General features: G+C 37.5%; 1 protein-coding gene across 2 annotated transcripts in view; it reads left to right on the top strand.

Annotated features, from left to right (window-relative positions):
• Positions 1-17,211, top strand: part of Kif16b (kinesin family member 16B) — a 280,309-nt gene that overhangs the window by 125,198 nt on the left and 137,900 nt on the right. For both annotated transcript variants that reach the window (XM_076851502.2, XM_076851500.2), the window contains exons 13-15: positions 4,903-5,022; positions 5,834-5,885; positions 7,601-7,738. In XM_076851502.2, the coding sequence (XP_076707617.2) occupies positions 4,903-5,022; positions 5,834-5,885; positions 7,601-7,738 (310 nt within the window). The remainder of the gene's footprint in view (positions 1-4,902; positions 5,023-5,833; positions 5,886-7,600; positions 7,739-17,211) is intronic.

Below are 17,211 nucleotides of genomic sequence, written 5' to 3' on the forward strand. Positions count from 1 at the left end.
ATACAGCCACATTTATACATAGGGCCATACTAGTGTCTATTGTATTCTGCTACCTTTCCTATCCCCCTGTCCCCTTCACTCCCCTCTCATCACCTCTTTCTACCCAATCTACTGTGACACATTCCTCTCTCTCTTTTTTTTCTTCCCCCTCGCACCATCTTATATATAATTTTGCACAACAATGAGGGTCTCCTACCATCTTCTGTGCAATTCCCCTTCTCTCTCCCATTCCCACGCACCTCTCGTCCCTATTTAATGGTAATCTTCTTCTCATGCTCTTCCTCCCTGCTCTGTTTTGAGTCACCCCACCCCCCCTTATACCAAAGAAGACATTCTGCATTTGTTTTTTAGGGATTGGCTAGCTTCACTTAGCATAATTTGCTCTAATGCCATCCATTTCCCTGCAAATGCCATGATTTTGTTGTTTTTAGTGCTGAGTAATATTCCATTGTGTATAAATGCCACATTTTTTTTATCCATTCATCTATTGAAGAGCATCTGGGTTGGTTCCACAGTCTAGCTATTGTGAATTGGACAAGTGTGTTAAATTCAGGGGTATTTTAACTGAATAAGTGTCTGGAGGTAGAAGGAAATGTGGTTTTTTTTTGGGGGGGGGGAGGTATACTGGGAATCTAACCCAGAGGCAATTAACCACTGAGCTACATCCCCAGTCCTTTTTATTTTTTGAGACAGGGTCTCACTAAGTTGCTGAGGGTTTTGCTACATTACTGAGGCTGGCCTTAAATTTGCAATCTTCCTGCCTTATGCTCCGAAGTTGCTGGGATTACAGGTGTGTGCCACCATGCTCCAGGATGAGTATATTATTTGCTAATGTAATGAACATAATATTTATGTATTGACACTTCTAATCAGTCTATAGTTTCTTTTTTTATTCAATTAATTTTGGTTACTGAAAGCTTTGTCTCATTGCAAGATATGTGCAATTCCACGTATTCTCTCTCTCTCTCTCTCTCTCTCTCTCTCTCTCTCTCTCTCTCTTTCTCTCTCCCTCCCTCCCTCTCTCTCTCTCTCTCTCTCTCCCTCTCCCTCTCTTTCTCTCTCTCTCTCTCTCTCTCTTCCTCCCTCCCTCCCTCCCTCCCTCCCTTCCTTCCTTCCTTCCCTCCTCCCTCCCTCCCTCCCTCCCTCCCTCCCAGCATGCTGGAGTTGGGGATGGTGGCCTGCTCTACTATGCTAAGTATTCCATCTTATCCAAGAGGTGTTTCATAAATTATGTACAACAGTAGATGCCACTCAATAAATATTTTATACGTGATAGATATTTTTGTCTGAAATTACTTTTTCACTTGAGCAATGATTTAAACCTTCATTCTCAGTTTTATGAGGTGACACTTTTATAATATCTTGTAGTTGAATGCAGCTTGAATGTCATAGAGCTTTAGGGCAGCATTAATCATAAATTCATCTGCCCCCACCCTCAATCTTGAAAAATTTTCTCTTAATTCATGTTTTACCTATTATATGTCTGGAAGAGTATGTGAGTATTTGCTTTATGTGTTTTTGTGTGTGTATCACGTTGGGGATTGGTCGGAAAAAATAATGCTTTTGACCTAATGGCTCCGGAGTTATGGATTTGCAGTGCTTTTCAAAGTCTATGAAATTTACATCAAGGAAGAAAAAAAGTGTTTTTCAGTGTTTTTTTTTTTTTTTTTTTTGAGAACATTAAACTAAACTTGGATGTAGTCCAAAGCAATTTGTCTAGTTTGAGTAGGAACTGTTATAGTTTAAAATATTGCCTTTTTTTGTGGGGGGGGGGGAGGGAGGGTTTATTGTCCACTTTTTTTTTTCAGAAGGAAAATACATATGCCTCTGGACTTATGAGAATAATCACTCTCCTTTTTATATGGACCTAGAAGCCTGAAAGAATTCATTGCCACGGGGCTACTTAGCTTGCGTGCACTATTCTAGAAGTTCAGAGAGACCAGACCTGCCAATAGGAGCATTGTTTTATGAAATGGAGCTGTGTGATTAAATTCTCTACTATAATATATATCTTTGAAAAAGAAATCACGTACTTCCCAGTTTTGCTTGAATTTCATGGGCAGGAAGAAAAGCATGAATTCTACTGATGTCTGAGAGGTAGGAGTAGGGGTTGTTTTATGTAGAGTGCTCATTTTAGCCAAGATTTGCAGAGGCCTCAGGATAGTAAATCAAGGTTACTGAAGTCTCTGACCTCTGATCCTGAGCTTCTGAGCCATGGAATGAGAGCCTGGCTGATAAGAGAAGTAATTGAAGAACAATGACACGCTTCATTTCCTTTTCTTGAATCTAAGTTATGCAGTGGTCATTTTCTCTGTATCTATTTAATGGTTGTTAAATTAAATTGCTTTCTTTCAAGTGGTGCTTTTTATGTGTGTATTTTTTTTAAACCATCTTTTTTTTTTTTTTTTTTTGCCACTTCATTTCATCGCCTTCATTCTATTGACTCCAGGTCTGTGGGTGTGCATTTGAGACTTAAATATCTGTAGAGAGAAAGGCCTGAGGACCCTTACTCTCTTCACTGCCCACTCCTAGAATCTCATAGGAGCTCCCTTGTCTGCAAGTTTTGAGTTTTGCTTTGACACTGGCTTGAGAAGTTCTGACTCTTTTACCGAAGGAATGGCAGGTTGCATGTTGTTTGAATATTTAAATGATACCAAAATATGTTATTCCATGCCAGGAATGTAAGGAATAGCAATTATGTTTTGTGCAGTTCTGAGATATAGAGATGAGCCTTGGTCATTGCTGTCCTATGGTGGGTGGCCGGGGAGAGGTTCACCAGAAATATGCATGACCAGAAGCCCTGGTTGATAGCTTGGAACATGCTCCTTTTTGCTCCATAGTCACTGAGCACACTGTCATGCTCTTAGGTGTGACTCAGTCTGAATTCATCAGAGTTCAATATCAAGATTGAAATTTTACCTTTGGTCTCTGGAATGTGTCTTCTTCCCAACTTGGACTTCCCTAAAAACCTCATTTTGGAAATCTTTTATTTTGGGCCAGTTGAGTTTGATGTTAAGATATGGCCCTTTCCCTGAGGGATCACACTAGTACATTCTCTGAATTCCATGGATCTATCCACTCATTCATTTGGCAAGTATTAGTTGAGGAGTTTCTACATGTGTAATAATTGCTAAGAAGAGATACAAATCAGCATGTGGAAGGTGGGTACTTGCTGTTTTGTATGGGGCAATAGGTAAGGTGTCTTTGAGCAGAGACCTGAATGTAGTGATGGGTCAAATTATGTATGTATCTAAGGAAGCACTTCTCAACTGGGGACGATTTTGTCCCCCAGGGGACATTTGGCAATGTCTGGTTTTGGGTTGTCACCACTTTGGGGGAGGGTGGTTTGTTACTAGCATTTAGTGGATAGTGGCCAGGGATTCTGCTAAATATCCACTAGTACACGAGAATAAAGAAATTATAAATGTCAATTTTGTGGAGATTAAGAGACCCTGCTCTCAGGGAAGAGAGGGATAGCAATGACAAAAGAAACTGTAGTCAAAAAATCAGAAGTAAAAGTGTGATTCAAGCCTTAAGATGGGGCAGGCTGGCAAATTTGAGGAGCAGCAAAGAATCATGGCTCCTAGATAGGAGTGAGCAAGGTGAGGAAGGGCAGTGATGGAAGACAAATGCAGGTTAGCGGGTGATGAGAGCATTTGAGCTTGTAAAACATTATGAAAACTTGGGCTTGTATCTCAGTGAAACTGGAGGTGATTTAAGGGATCTGAGCAAAGGAGTGACCTGCTTTGTTATCTCTTTGGCTCCTGGCTTATGCATATATTACAAGGGGTATAAGTGATGGCCTGGGTTGTTACAGTAATGCAGATGAAATATGATGATTTGGGCTAGGGTGAAGTGGTGCAGGTGGTTTGGTATTACTAGATATGAAGCATATTTTGAAAGTAGGAATCAATACTGTAGACATAGGGTTTAGAGAAAGAAAGAAAGCAAAGTAAAGCCCTGGTTTTTGGTTCAAGGTCAGTATTTACTGAGATGTGGTAGTCTACAGGTTTGTGTTGTATTTCTTAATGTGTTAAGTTTGAGCTGCCTGTTTGAAATCCCCACAGATGTATTGAATAGGAGATACACATACATAAGTATAGAATCTAAGGGAGAGATCTTCCTTGGCAGTTTTGAGAGTCCAGTATGTGGATGGCAGCTAGAGTCAAGAGTCAGGATGAGATAAAGGGCATCAGTGTAGGTAGAGGTCTAAAACCACCTCCTGGGTTCAAAAGAGAGAGTGGAAAGAACTTGGAGAGCCACATGTGTAAGGAAATTTGACCAGTGATTTTCTCTCATAGGGCATGGAGAAATTGGTGGTAGTTAGAGGGAGAAGTAGGGCCAAAGGAGGTGATCAGGATAGTGGTTGTTGGTGTTAGAGCTATAGCAGATTTGTATGTGTGTGAGAATGATCTAGTAGGTGGGAGAAGTTGCTGATTCAGGAGACTGAGGTCACCTGTGGTACAGGGATACCTAATGCACAGGCAAGGGTTGCTCTCAAGAATACACATAGTTCACCATAGTAACTAGAGAGAAAAACATGCAGTTAAGGAAACTTCCAGAATTTAAGTGACGCAAAGGTTCTGAAGAAGGAAGAAAGATTACTTTGTAGTAATCTTTCAGGGTGATCCTGAAATCTTTCCTAAGGAAAATGAGCTGTGAGATTGCCCTTGAAAAGTTATACATCACGTTATAAGCCTAATTAATTTTAAATTGAGCTTTTTATTTATATGTTTCAGGTTCACTTTGCTTACCACCTGCCAGGATTTCAACATGAAGTTTAAAGTCCATTTTTCTTGCAGTTTTTTAATAAGAAATAAGACATCAATTAACAATGTAAGGAATATGAAATATGATGTTCTCTTTCCCCAAAGTAACCTTTTCCTTTTCTCCCGATTTCAGGAACAAACTCTAGCCCTCAGGAAGGAGGGGATTGGAGTTGTTTTGGATTCTGAACTGCCTCATTTGATTGGCATTGATGATGACCTTCTGAGTACTGGAATCATCTTATATCACTTGAAGGTAGAAACTGCTTAAGTGGAACATTCTCATTTTGCTTCCAGTTTTCCCTTTAGACACTAGCAAGGTTTATTATAATGCTTTATGGCCATGAATACAGAAATTAAATTAAAGAATATACAACAAGTTCTTGAGCCCTTTGGGGAATTTCAGCAGTTCACTGGGATTCTCTGGTACTTGAAGTTCCCATGTTTATGTAGTTCTGAAGTTAAATGATGAGTCATTCATTTTGGCTTCTGCTTTACAGAGTCAGAAAAAGGGAAGTGAGGAACAAAAAGGTAGAAAGAGGAAGAAAAGTTACAAGCTCCTATAATTGGGGTTTGTTTTATATACAGTTTTCTGGTTCCTAGTTGTAATTATAAAATTGTGTGGCCCATTATTGGACTTGGTTCCAAGGAGGTTAATCATGTCTGAATGGCAGAGTTCCATGTCAGAATCAATGCTGTCTCTGATCTTGAATTTAATGCCCTCTTTAGGAGAATGGTACTGTACTTGAGTTTTGTGGCCTTCTCATGTACCATATCTTTAGATGCAAAGAAACCCCCTGGACACTGGAGGAGAAGCTCCCTAGATCAGGAACATTGATGAAATTGCTGATGCTAGCAAATTATTGATACATGCCAAGATGGAAGCCTAACCATTGCTAAGTTATCATTTTCTGGATCCCCCACTGCAGTATTGTTGCAGAGACTGAGCCATGATTGCACTGAGGCCTACCCCAGCATTGTTCATCAGGTTGCCTGGGCTTAAATGGAAAGTGGAGAAACCCTTCTCCTGTTTTCACTAATAAGTGTTCTTTGACTTTTCTTCCCAGGAAGGTCAGACATATGTTGGTAGAGAAGATGCTTCAACAGAGCAGGATATTGGTAATACTTTATTATCTCTTCTCAATGATTTTTTAAAAATCATATTTAATTAAGAACCTTCTTTTGAGTGACTGACATTGTAGTAATTATAAAAAAGAACAAATACAATATTGGTCATAATATGTATCTGTAATTTTGATCACAACTCAGATGAATAACATAGAACAATTAATTTAGTAAATAAATGGAGCTATTAAACCTTCCTGTCATCCTACATATATTTTCTACTCTTTTAAATTTATTTAAGTCCATTTATACTTATCCCAGGGGGATAGCAGTTAATGAAAATATACTAACAGACACAGATAAAAGATCTAAGTCCTTTTCAAGGAAGGATATAGACACATAAATACAGTTATCTCATACTAGGCAAAGGCACCAAAAACATGCATTGGAGAAAAGATAGCCTCTTCAACAAATTCCTAAGTTCCTGATCCACTTTGAGTTAGAGTTTTGTGCATTGTGAGAGACAGGGAGAACTGGAAATTCATATGCAGCAAAATGAAACTAAACCCCTGTCTCTCTCCATGTACAAAACTCAACTCAAAGTGGATCAGGAACTTAGGAGTTAGACCAGAGACCCTGCGTCTAACTGAGGAAAAACTAGGCCCATCTTCATCACGTTGGATTAGGCCCTGATTTCCTTAACAAGACTCCTAAAGTGCAGGAAATAAAATCAAGAATTAATAAATGGGATGGACCTGATTTCTTGAAAAGCATAAACTATTAAGGCAGGCCTAGCATATTCCTATGTGTATTTACTATTTACTTTGAGCCTGGAATAGCTAAAAACCAATTCCACAGGTCCCCAGGATTAAGTGTTTTTGAGTAGACCTTGACTCAGGCCTCTTGGTTGAACTATGTGTTTGACATTTGGGGTAGTTATTAATGATGATAAATGATAAGAATACATTTTTTGTGACCAGAGAAGTTGAGTAGTATATTCTGTGGAGAGAGTAGAAAGTGCATGGTCTGTACTCCTGAAAAGGAACTTTACTCCTTGCCAGGAACTTTCCCTAAAAGCATGTATGCTTTCCCTAAAAGCATATTTATTTCTGACAGGCATTCATATTGCGGATGGCCATTCCTCAGACAAGAAGAACACAGGATAGTGATACATAATTACATAAACCTTAGCAACTGCATGCTCTGTGTGGCCTAAGATTTGCACAGTTTTGGTGATAGGCATCTCAGTATAGCTTCTGGTATCTTCTTGAGCTTCCAGAGATCCATGCCATGCCCAGTTCACCTGTGGTTTCTGTTCCTGGAATGCATTATCTGTAATTATGGAATTCATAAGTAGTCCTAGACCCACAGAGCCCTCTGCCCTTCTTTAGGTGGCTGATAAAAGAAATTAATTTATTATCCAACAGAGCAATTCAATTCAGTTAAAACAAGTTATTCAACTATTTTCTCCTCAAGAAAGAAAAAGAAAGTTAACATCTAGGAACTTGTTTCCTTATACAGATAAGGGCAGACCCTTCAAGGTAACAATTAGAGTATGTCTCCATTTCTATTGGTTAATACCCTGGACTCCTAAATTTTAGTTGTTTTTTTTCTACCACTAAACATAAATGTCTACTTTACAAAACTTTCTTGGAAAAGGAAGATTATTTAAAATAAAAAAATAAGTTAACGGTTGGAAATCATTGTCATATATATCAAAAGCAAAATTTTTAAAAAGTTAACCTTTATCCTTTGTCTTTCCAACTTAGTTCTTCATGGCCTTGACTTAGAGAGTGAGCACTGTGTCTTTGAAAATGTTGGGGGGACCGTGACTCTCATACCCCTGAGTGGGTCTCAGTGCTCCGTGAATGGTGTTCAAATTACAGAGGCCACACATCTAAATCAAGGTATCTGTTTTTTGGTTTTCAGAGTTCTTTGTACATATTGTTCAAGAAAGGAAGTTAATTAGGCAGTGGAGGAGCATGTGCATACTAAAATTAATTACTACTTAGGTATGCATAGGGTGAAGACTGTTGGCTGCATTATGCTATTTTCTTCTGTTTTGCTGGAGGGGTTCTTTATAATATCTGTTGTCTTGTTGAATTAAACATGAACATATGTGTAATTGTCTTAAAAGTTATTACTGTTATGGAAATATGACAATAAACAAATTTCAAAAGTTAAATAGTACCCATTCAATTTAGTACTTTACCACTGTGGTTTCTTTTGATAATTTTATTTCCATTATTTATGTTCTATTTATAAATAGCTATAATTATAGCATATATATACCTTTTTTCTTTTGAAATAATTTTAATATTATAGAAAAAGTATAAGAATGGTATAGAACATTTTAATTACAGAACTAATTGAAAGTAAATGGTGACTGTGTCAGTCAGCTTTTCATCACTATAACAAATACCTGAGATAAGCAACTTATAAAGAGAAAGCTTTATTTTTGCTCAGAGTTTTAGAGGTTCCAATCCATGACCAATTGGCCCTTTGTCTTTGGGCCTATAGTGAGGGAATACATCATGGTAGGAGCATGTGGCAGAGCAAAACCACTCACCTTTTATAGCCTGGAAGCATGAGAGGAAGAGAGAAGAGCCTGAGTTCCCTTCAAGGGTGCATCCCTAGATTATCTGAAGACCTCCCACCTCTTACAGGTTCACCACCTCCCATTTGTACCATGCTGGAGACTAAGCCTTCAACATGTGGTCCTTTGGGAAACATTCAAGATCCAAACTATAGCAGCACCCTAGCACCTTTGAATACTTAAGCAAGTGTGTGTGTGTGTGTGTGTATATATACACACACACATATATACATAAGTATGTGTGTGTGTGTGTCTGTGTATATATATATGTTTTTTTTTTTTTTTTAAACATTGACATTTGCCTGTGTAACGAAAATATAACCATCCAATTTAGGAAATTAACACTGATACCAACACTGTCTAATTATCAGACCCCATTCACATTTTGCCATTTGTCATTTATTGGTCCAGCATCCTTCCCAGCATTGTGTTTTGCATTTTGTTTCCATAGCTCTCTAGTCTCTTTCAGTCCAGAGTAGTTCCTTGGTCTTTCTTGGACTTTTATGGCTTTGGCAATTTTGAAAAGGGCAGGTCAGATAGGTTGTACAGTGACCCCCTACATAAATGTAGGATTTATCTGATGTTGTCTCATGATTATGCTATTTTTATGCATTTTTATAGGACAATGAGAAAAATTATGAGTTTTTCTCCTGTCCCATTACATGATTTCCATTTGTCCATTGCTGGGGATGCTCACTTTGGTTTCTTGGTTAAGATGGAGCTGGCCAGCCTTCTACACTTTGAAATTCTTTCCCCACTTTGTTATTAATAAGTATATTGGGAAGGTACTTTGATATTGTAAATGTTCTGTCCTGTATAATAGTTTCATTCATTGGTTTTACAATTCAACATTTTTTCTGAATTAATTATTATTCTGTTGGTTCCCCAAACATGGCTATCTTATTTTATCATTTCTTCTGTTTTGTATCTATTGGCTTTTTATTATAAAAGTAAGTTTTCTCAGCTGGACAATGTGTTTGCAAGTCAGGAAGCTGAGGCAGGAAAAGCACAAGTTCCAGGCCAGCATCTTTAATTTTGTAAGCCCCTGAATAACTTAGTGTGAGACGCTGTCTTAAAATAAAGTGGGAGTAGGGTTGGGATGTAGCTCAGTGTAAAGGGGCCTCTGGGTTCAATCTCTAGTATCATTTAAAAAAAGCTTTCTCTTTGACACTTATTTATTCACAAAGCTTGCTATTTTATTAAGTAGGCTTTGGTCTATTTTACCATTATTTATTTCATTGTTCAAATTGTCCAGGGTTGGCCAGTGAGAGCTTCTTCAAGCTGGCTCCTGTGTTCTTTTATCTTTTCCTTATGCATCTGTGAGCACTTGCTTACTTTCTGACAAAGATATTCCAGGCTCATCTTGTACTTTTCTGGAATCTACCAGTTCTCCAAGGAACCCTGGTTCCTTTTAGAGATTGTTTAATATGGGCACTGCCTAGAATTTGCCATTTAATTTGGGGGTTATCCTCTACTTTCCCCATGCCCATAAAAAAGGATTACTAGTTTATTTAATTTGAAGAAATTGCTTACATAGATATGATTATTTTTCTAATTTTCTTGTAAATCGTACCTTGGAAGAGTAATAATTTATCTCCCATGTGGTATTTTTATTTGTTTATTTGCTTTAAACTTGTAACTAACTGGAAAATCTATTTAAGAATATGCTTATTCTGGTTAGTGAAATAATTTTTTGATCTTAACATTGCAAATATGACTTGTGCTAAGAAAGTGGTAGTACCAATTGGCATTGAAGGTTTAATTGTCAGATTTGTCTTTCCCTGGGGCATGCTCTTAAGTATTTTATTACCATGATGCAATGATTTTCAGATCTGATGGGCTTGAGTTACTCTAGCATTCTGATATGCTGCTGAGCACCTTCCTCAGTATCACTGTTAATGAAATTGACATTAAAAATGCTTTGTTTGAAGGTGTTAAAATGCTGTGCACTGAGTATAAATGCCATTAACAAGTTCTAGGGCAGTGTAATGCAAGATGACTTTGTGATTCAAGACAATGCTTGAAAGGAGCAAATGGTAACTTTTTTTTTTTTTTTTTAACTTACACAAGCTTTAACTGTGAAAGATCCTATCTAGGTAAAACATCTATAGCTTTCAGAAATTAAGATTAGACTTCTCTACCTAACCTTTTTTGGAACGTATTTTTATGACAAAATGATATGCTTTATTGCTCATGGTTATGAAAATATTTGGCAGAAATAAAAAGATGTGACTGGAAATGATATACGCCTACTTCAGAATAGTGTTTAACCATTGGTGAGGAAGGAGGGGGTTTGATCAGGCAGGGTTTGAAATCATTAAAACATAACAAATAGGGAGTAGGATTAATCACAGTAGTAATTTTAAACTCAGAAAACTATCTTGGCTCTTACCCATGAAGCAATTTTTTTAAAGTAAATTCTGTATAGTGTTTCTGTGCTTTCCCGCTCTCATTTAGGTGATTTCTGCAAAGTCAGGTCTTCTGGATTAACAGATGACAGCCCAGTCTCTTGAAGATGAATCTTCGAATAGCTGTGTAGCTGCTATTTTGGAGCAGAAAACTGCAGCAAAAAGTCACAGCAGATTTTCATTATCACTATGTGCTTTATCCCTGTGGAACTTAATATGTATATGCTATTTCATCTCTTGCCATCCAAGCCAGGCATGGGTTATATATGCCTACAGCCCTAGACTCTTGAAGTCCAAACAATCCTGGTCTCCCACATTTGTTGCCCTAACCCCAGTTTCTGGTTTACTGAGTGCTTATTGGCTTGGGACCCTTCCTGACCCATTGTCTCTTGGTGCTCAGAATGGACCTCACTAATTTCTGGCCCATTGATTGGATTCATGAAAAGTATAACGAGAGAAAAAAATTTTGAAACAGATCCAAGGAATATTTCCTTTTTTGTAGAAGAAAAATATTAGAAACAAAAATTCAGATGAATGTTAACCCAAGGCACAATCAGTTATAACCATGGGAACTTCACAATTGATTGGATTCTTGGTTCATATGGCATTACCAATAGCATCCTACTTTTTCACTATGAGTTTCCAGTTTTGTGCTGATTTTGTATTGAGATGCATCTTTTCATTAGTAAGTTGTTTTCATTTGGAAATGTATTAGTTAGGGTGTCCTATTAAAGAACACAAGTAGTAATTACCACTTTTTTATCTAAATCACTTACCACACATGAATGCCAACTAATAGTTTATCTAAATTTAGTGCACTGTCACTATTAGGACAAGTTTTTACCTGAGTCAGTTAACTGCCTTCTTTAAAACGGCATAAACTATTTCCCCCACATTAAATTACAGTAAATTTTTTTCATCTGGTACCATTGTCAATAAAAAAGAGCATTTATTAGTGCTACGAGTGTGATTTGGGGTGGTGTCTGTTTTAGTCAGCTTTTTCACTGCTGTGATTAAAAGACCTGACAAGAACAACTGTAGAGGAGAAAAAGTTTATTTGAGGGCTCATGGTTTCAGAGGTCTTAGTCCATAGAAGACTGACTCCATTCCTCAAGGCTGGGAGTGAGGAAGAACATCATGGGGCAAAAGAGTTTGGCAGAGGGAGATAGTTCACATGGTTATCAGGAAGCAGAAAGAGAGGTCTCCACTTGCCAGATACAAATATATACCCCAGAGTCATACCCCCAATTTCCACCTCTTTCAGCCACACACTACCACTTCAGTTACCACTCAGTTAATCTCTATCAGGTGATTAATTCACTGATTGGGTTAAAACTCTTACAACCCAATCATTTGTCCTCTGAAACTTCTTGCATTGTCTCATACATGAGCTTTTGGGGGACATTTCACATCCAAATCATAACAGAGTCTCTATTATCCAAAACCGGGCTGGGTACAGTGGTACATGACTGTAATCCCAGCAATTCCAGAGGCTGAGGCAGGAGAATCACAATTTAGCAATTCAGCTGCAGCAATTTAGCAAAGCTCTCCGAAATTTAGTGAGACCCTGTCTCAAAATAAAAAGTAAAAAAGAGCTGGGGATATGGCTCAGTAGTAAAACATCTCTGACTTCAGTTGCCCGGTACCAAAACCAAATAAACAAAAAATAAAACCAAGCCTTGCATATGGGTTTTCTCCTTGTCTCTTTTGGGTGCATAGGCTATATAACATTTCATCTTACTATGCTCTCTGATTGATTTGATTTTCAAAAGCTTAGTTCACCTCACTCCCATGAAACCATACTATTATTCCATAGAATAATTCCATGCAAAGAAGAAGGTGTTTGAATTTAACCATGATATATCTTGGTATCTTGTCCATAGACCTGGAGCTCTTCTTGATTGTTCGTGTTCTCTCTCTCTCTCTCTCTCTCTCTCTAGACACACACACACACACACACACACTCACACACACAACAATCAACTTCTTTGCAATTCAAAAGGTGTTTCAGCATTTGTCCTACAATTTTAGGAACTATTTCCTCTTGTTTTTTTTCTTCTATGATAATGTAATTTTAAAGCTGATAGTTGTTAAATGTAATTAATTTTCCCATTCATATCAGTGTATTCCTTTGGTTTTCTTGCTGGTTTGTCAGTTCCATTGAACATTCATCTCTCCTTTTAGAAGTGCTACAGAAACTGCATCTGGGAAATTCACACTTAGGTGCATTTGAATGTGTTATGCTTGAGTGCCAAAATATATTTGCATCTATTCAAGTACTCTGAAAGAGGGAACAGGTGATTGTCTGTGGAGTGGAGCTGAGGAGCCTTTGATAAAATTTTCATCTGCTGGAGGGCTGCTGTGAGTTGTTCAGTGACAAATTTAAAAAGAATTTTAGGGGAACTAGAAAGGGAAATACATCTTCCAGTGGTTCAGTCAAGGTATCCAGTTAGTAAAAGAAACCTTGTACATGTTTTAAAAGCCAGCGGATATTAGTGTCTATTCCCCAGTGGACACAACTGTGCTTGTCCCTGACCACTCATCAGATATATCTTCACCAAATTAGAGACCTAGGGGCTGAGTCAACAGACATTTTTGAATGTCAAAGCCCTAGCTATTAAAGATTGAGCCCAAAGCTAGTGATTCTGAAAGTGTGACTCCAGATCATCAACATCAGCATTACCTGGGAGTTTGTTAGAAATGCATATTTCCAAGCCCCATCCTAAAATTAGAAAACCTAAGTATGAGGCCCACATGATCTGGTTTTTTAAGTCTGTATGTGATACTGGTGTTTGCTTGAGTGTGATAACAACTGACCAGAGCTAATCATACTGAGACCAGTTTCCTAGTGCCCCAGACTTCAGCACATGAGACAGCCATTTGTCAATCTCTTTTACCCCTTTCTTCTCATTTCATACATTTTCTTTTTTTTTCTTTGATCTTTCTGCTCCTTTTTTAAATTACACTTTCAGCCTCAATTCTCTAAGGTGGCTTTATAATATGTCTTAGCATGGATTTCTTAGCATTTACCTGTTTGAAATTTGCTGAACTTCTGGAATTCTTGAATTTGTATGCCATTTTCCAGATTTAGAAAGTATTCAGCCTGGTTAAATAAACTTTTTTCCTCTCATTCTGGGTCTCCTGTAATATTAAATTTAGATATTTTTGCATTGTCCCACAGATCCATGAGCCTCTGTTTACATATTTTTATTTTTTGGTATTTTTTTTGCGTTTTGATTTTCAGATTAGGCTTTCAGTTGATCTGTCTTCAAGTTATGGACTTTTTCTCTGTCACTTCTTTTCTGCTTTGAGCCTATTCAATGAGGGTTTTTTTTTTTTTTTTTGGTTGCAATATTTAATCATTTTTTTTAATTAAACTTTTTATCTTTCCATTTGTTTCAAGAGTGTTAGAGCAATTGTTGGAACACTTTTATAATAGCTAATCAGAAGTCTTTATCAAATAATCCCAACATCTTTGTCATCTCATCATTACTTTTCATTGATTGTATTTTGCCATACTAGTTGAGATTTTCCTGACTGGTCCTTCACTGAGTAATAATAATGGTTTTTATGAATATTAAGTTCAGAGACTCTGGGTCTTAACCTGGTTGATCCAGGCCAGGAGTTGTAGTCAGCCTGTGTGGGTTGTGGCGTTGGCTCCAACATTGATTTAATTTTCCAAGTCTCTGCAGTGTAGTTCCAATAGCAACAAGTATAGGGTGGGACCTAAGCAGTGGTCTCTTAGTTCATTTCTCAAAGTTTCATTGTACTGTCAAGGATCAGATCCATGTGTGTACTACTGGTGGTAAGTGCAGTTCATGAATAACTCTAAAATCACTTTCCTTGAACAGTTCCCTTTTAACTATTTCCAAAATAACTTTCCAGTTCCCTGGGTCTTTCTACCAAGGGACCAACCCTCTGCCTGCTCTTCTAATCTGAGCTAAAGGGCTTCTAATGGAATTTTCATTTTGCACTAATAACCACTTCTGAGTTTTTTCCCCTTAAATCAAGCCAAGAAACACTGGAGGGTTAAGAAAAAATTTAATTCACTACCAGTTCAATGGTGCTTCATATTCTTTTGTTCTTCAATCTTCCTGCTACTATTTACTTTCCAGGGCCCTCAAATAATTGCTGCATGCATTATATTCAGGATATAATGCAATCAGTGGGAGAGACAGGGCAATGTGCTTGTTCCATTTTACACAGAACCAAAACTCTTCCTGGTGGCTTTAGACTTGTGAAAAGGGAGAAATTTGCTCCAAGCTAAATTCTAAAGTGAAAGAATGCATTTATCATAATGGCATATGGTGAAAATTGACAGATATACTGCAACCAAAGAGGGTAGTGAAGAAATTAGAGACTGGAAAGGGGCAACGTGAGGAGTAGAAGCAGTGGGAATCCAAGGATGGGGCCTCACACGCAAGTGTATTGAGTTTTCTGTGGAAGACCAAAGGGAGTCAGTGCTCCCCTTTCAGTAAAGGAGTAACATAGGCCAAGAGGTGAAGAACAGTGTAGTATTTGTGTAGCCCAGTGGGTAGCTTGTAGATGAGCAATAGTGAAAGGTAAGAAACTGTCAGAGCTTAGGGATGACAGGCAATGGAGGCCATCTTGTAAGAACTGTTTTGGAAGGAACAGCTGTTGAAAGCTTGGAGTGTGTGGAAGGCTAGAAATGAGTAGTTGAGGTTGTTCCTAAAGTGAGTTAAAAGGGTTGTTTGTAACAAAAATGTAGACTACTAGGGGCCAATGGAAAAAAAGTCATTAATAATGTAACCAGCTATTTTAATGCTTTCCATCAGGTCTGTGGAATCTTTCTCTTGTTATCATCACTGTTTTGAATTGCCCTCTTAATTATTTCATACACTTTCCACATTTTCTTTGAATAAGGACATGAGACATGTCCCATGAGTTTTTAAGAAGAAAAAAAAAATTCAAGCCCTGTTCATCCATGCACACATCTAAAATTTTCTCTGACAAGAGGATTGGAGCATCTTGAAGTTTCATAAAGCTCTACACTCAGCTTGTGCACAGTTCATCATGTAATTCTTGATGGATTGATTTTTTGGCTAGAAACATAAGTGGCAAAGATTGAAAATCAATTTTCTTTCTCCTCCGGAGTCTCAGAATATAAGTTTGTGGCAATTTTCACTTTACTAAGAATAAACAGGAGTCAAGGTGGTTTATCCAATGCAAGAAATTGTAGATCCATATTTGAATTGTAAATATTGAAGGGAGGGTGACAAAGGAAGGCTTATGTGGCTTTTGGGTAAGGTGTCATTGTGCATTTACACCCTTCACAGATGCCAACTCATGATCTGATGGCATGGTTCCATAGTGATGCCTGCTGCAGTATCAGACTGATGCAGAATGCCCGTCATCCATTCCTACACCTCCCAGTTCCACACTCTGTGTCCTGTTTGAATCACTGGGTATTTACATGCATTTTTCTTACGCAAAGCACTATATCAGATCTTAATCTTCCCCATCTAGTTTCACATTTTTGAAATAGGGAAAAAGAGTACTATAATTCAGGTATCTTAAATAACAAAGTCAGTGCTATAAGTATCTGGAAATCACAGAGCATATTCTATAATTTGTTCTATGTATTGTAATATGTTATTAGAAATTACACTATCAGGATTCCCAAGTGATGCCATCATCATAATGTATTTCAATATAAACATTTTTAAAGACACTTGGAAGAAAGTCATTACACAAAAAGCAATTTCTTTTTACTAGAATCAGGCAGTTGACTAAGAACTTAACCCATCCTCCCTTACCCTGACCTGTCCTTCAGCGACATTTTAGAAAAGTCCATGTTCCTGTAGAAAGTCTGGCTTCTCCAACTGTCACATATAAAATGAAAACTTCTCTTTCACCAAGCATACTTTAGATGTGTCATCTCTTGTCTCTGTGTGTGTCGAGAATGTTTTCTTAAGTAATTAAAATACAGAATGAGGTGCCCTGAAGCAGAATTGCAAAAAGCCACCCATTTTTCTTGCTGCAGTGGCCTCTAAATTCACTGTTACATGCCTTTAGGGATTCCAAGTGTTTCAGGTGTATATCAGTTATAACCCAGAATGACGTGTTTCATACATCATTCAAAATATTCTGTGACAAAATTTAGTAGAAAAAAAGGGTATGTATTTGTGCAGTAATAGAATTAGAAAATCTCATCTAAAATTTAAAGAGGAGAGTAATTAATGGTGACATTAGTTATTACTCTACACTCCTTAGAAATCTCAGGAAATATTTACATACTTTTTTTGCTTGCTTAAAATATTAAAATAAGAAAATCTCATGTGAAACCAGCATTAAGTGATTCTTATTCACAGAAATATAAATTCAGCTTTTCTTTCTTTTTTTTAGAAATGTCATT

The sequence above is a fragment of the Callospermophilus lateralis genome, chromosome 3 (assembly GCF_048772815.1).
Source record: "Callospermophilus lateralis isolate mCalLat2 chromosome 3, mCalLat2.hap1, whole genome shotgun sequence".
NCBI classification, from domain to species: Eukaryota; Metazoa; Chordata; class Mammalia; order Rodentia; family Sciuridae; genus Callospermophilus; species Callospermophilus lateralis.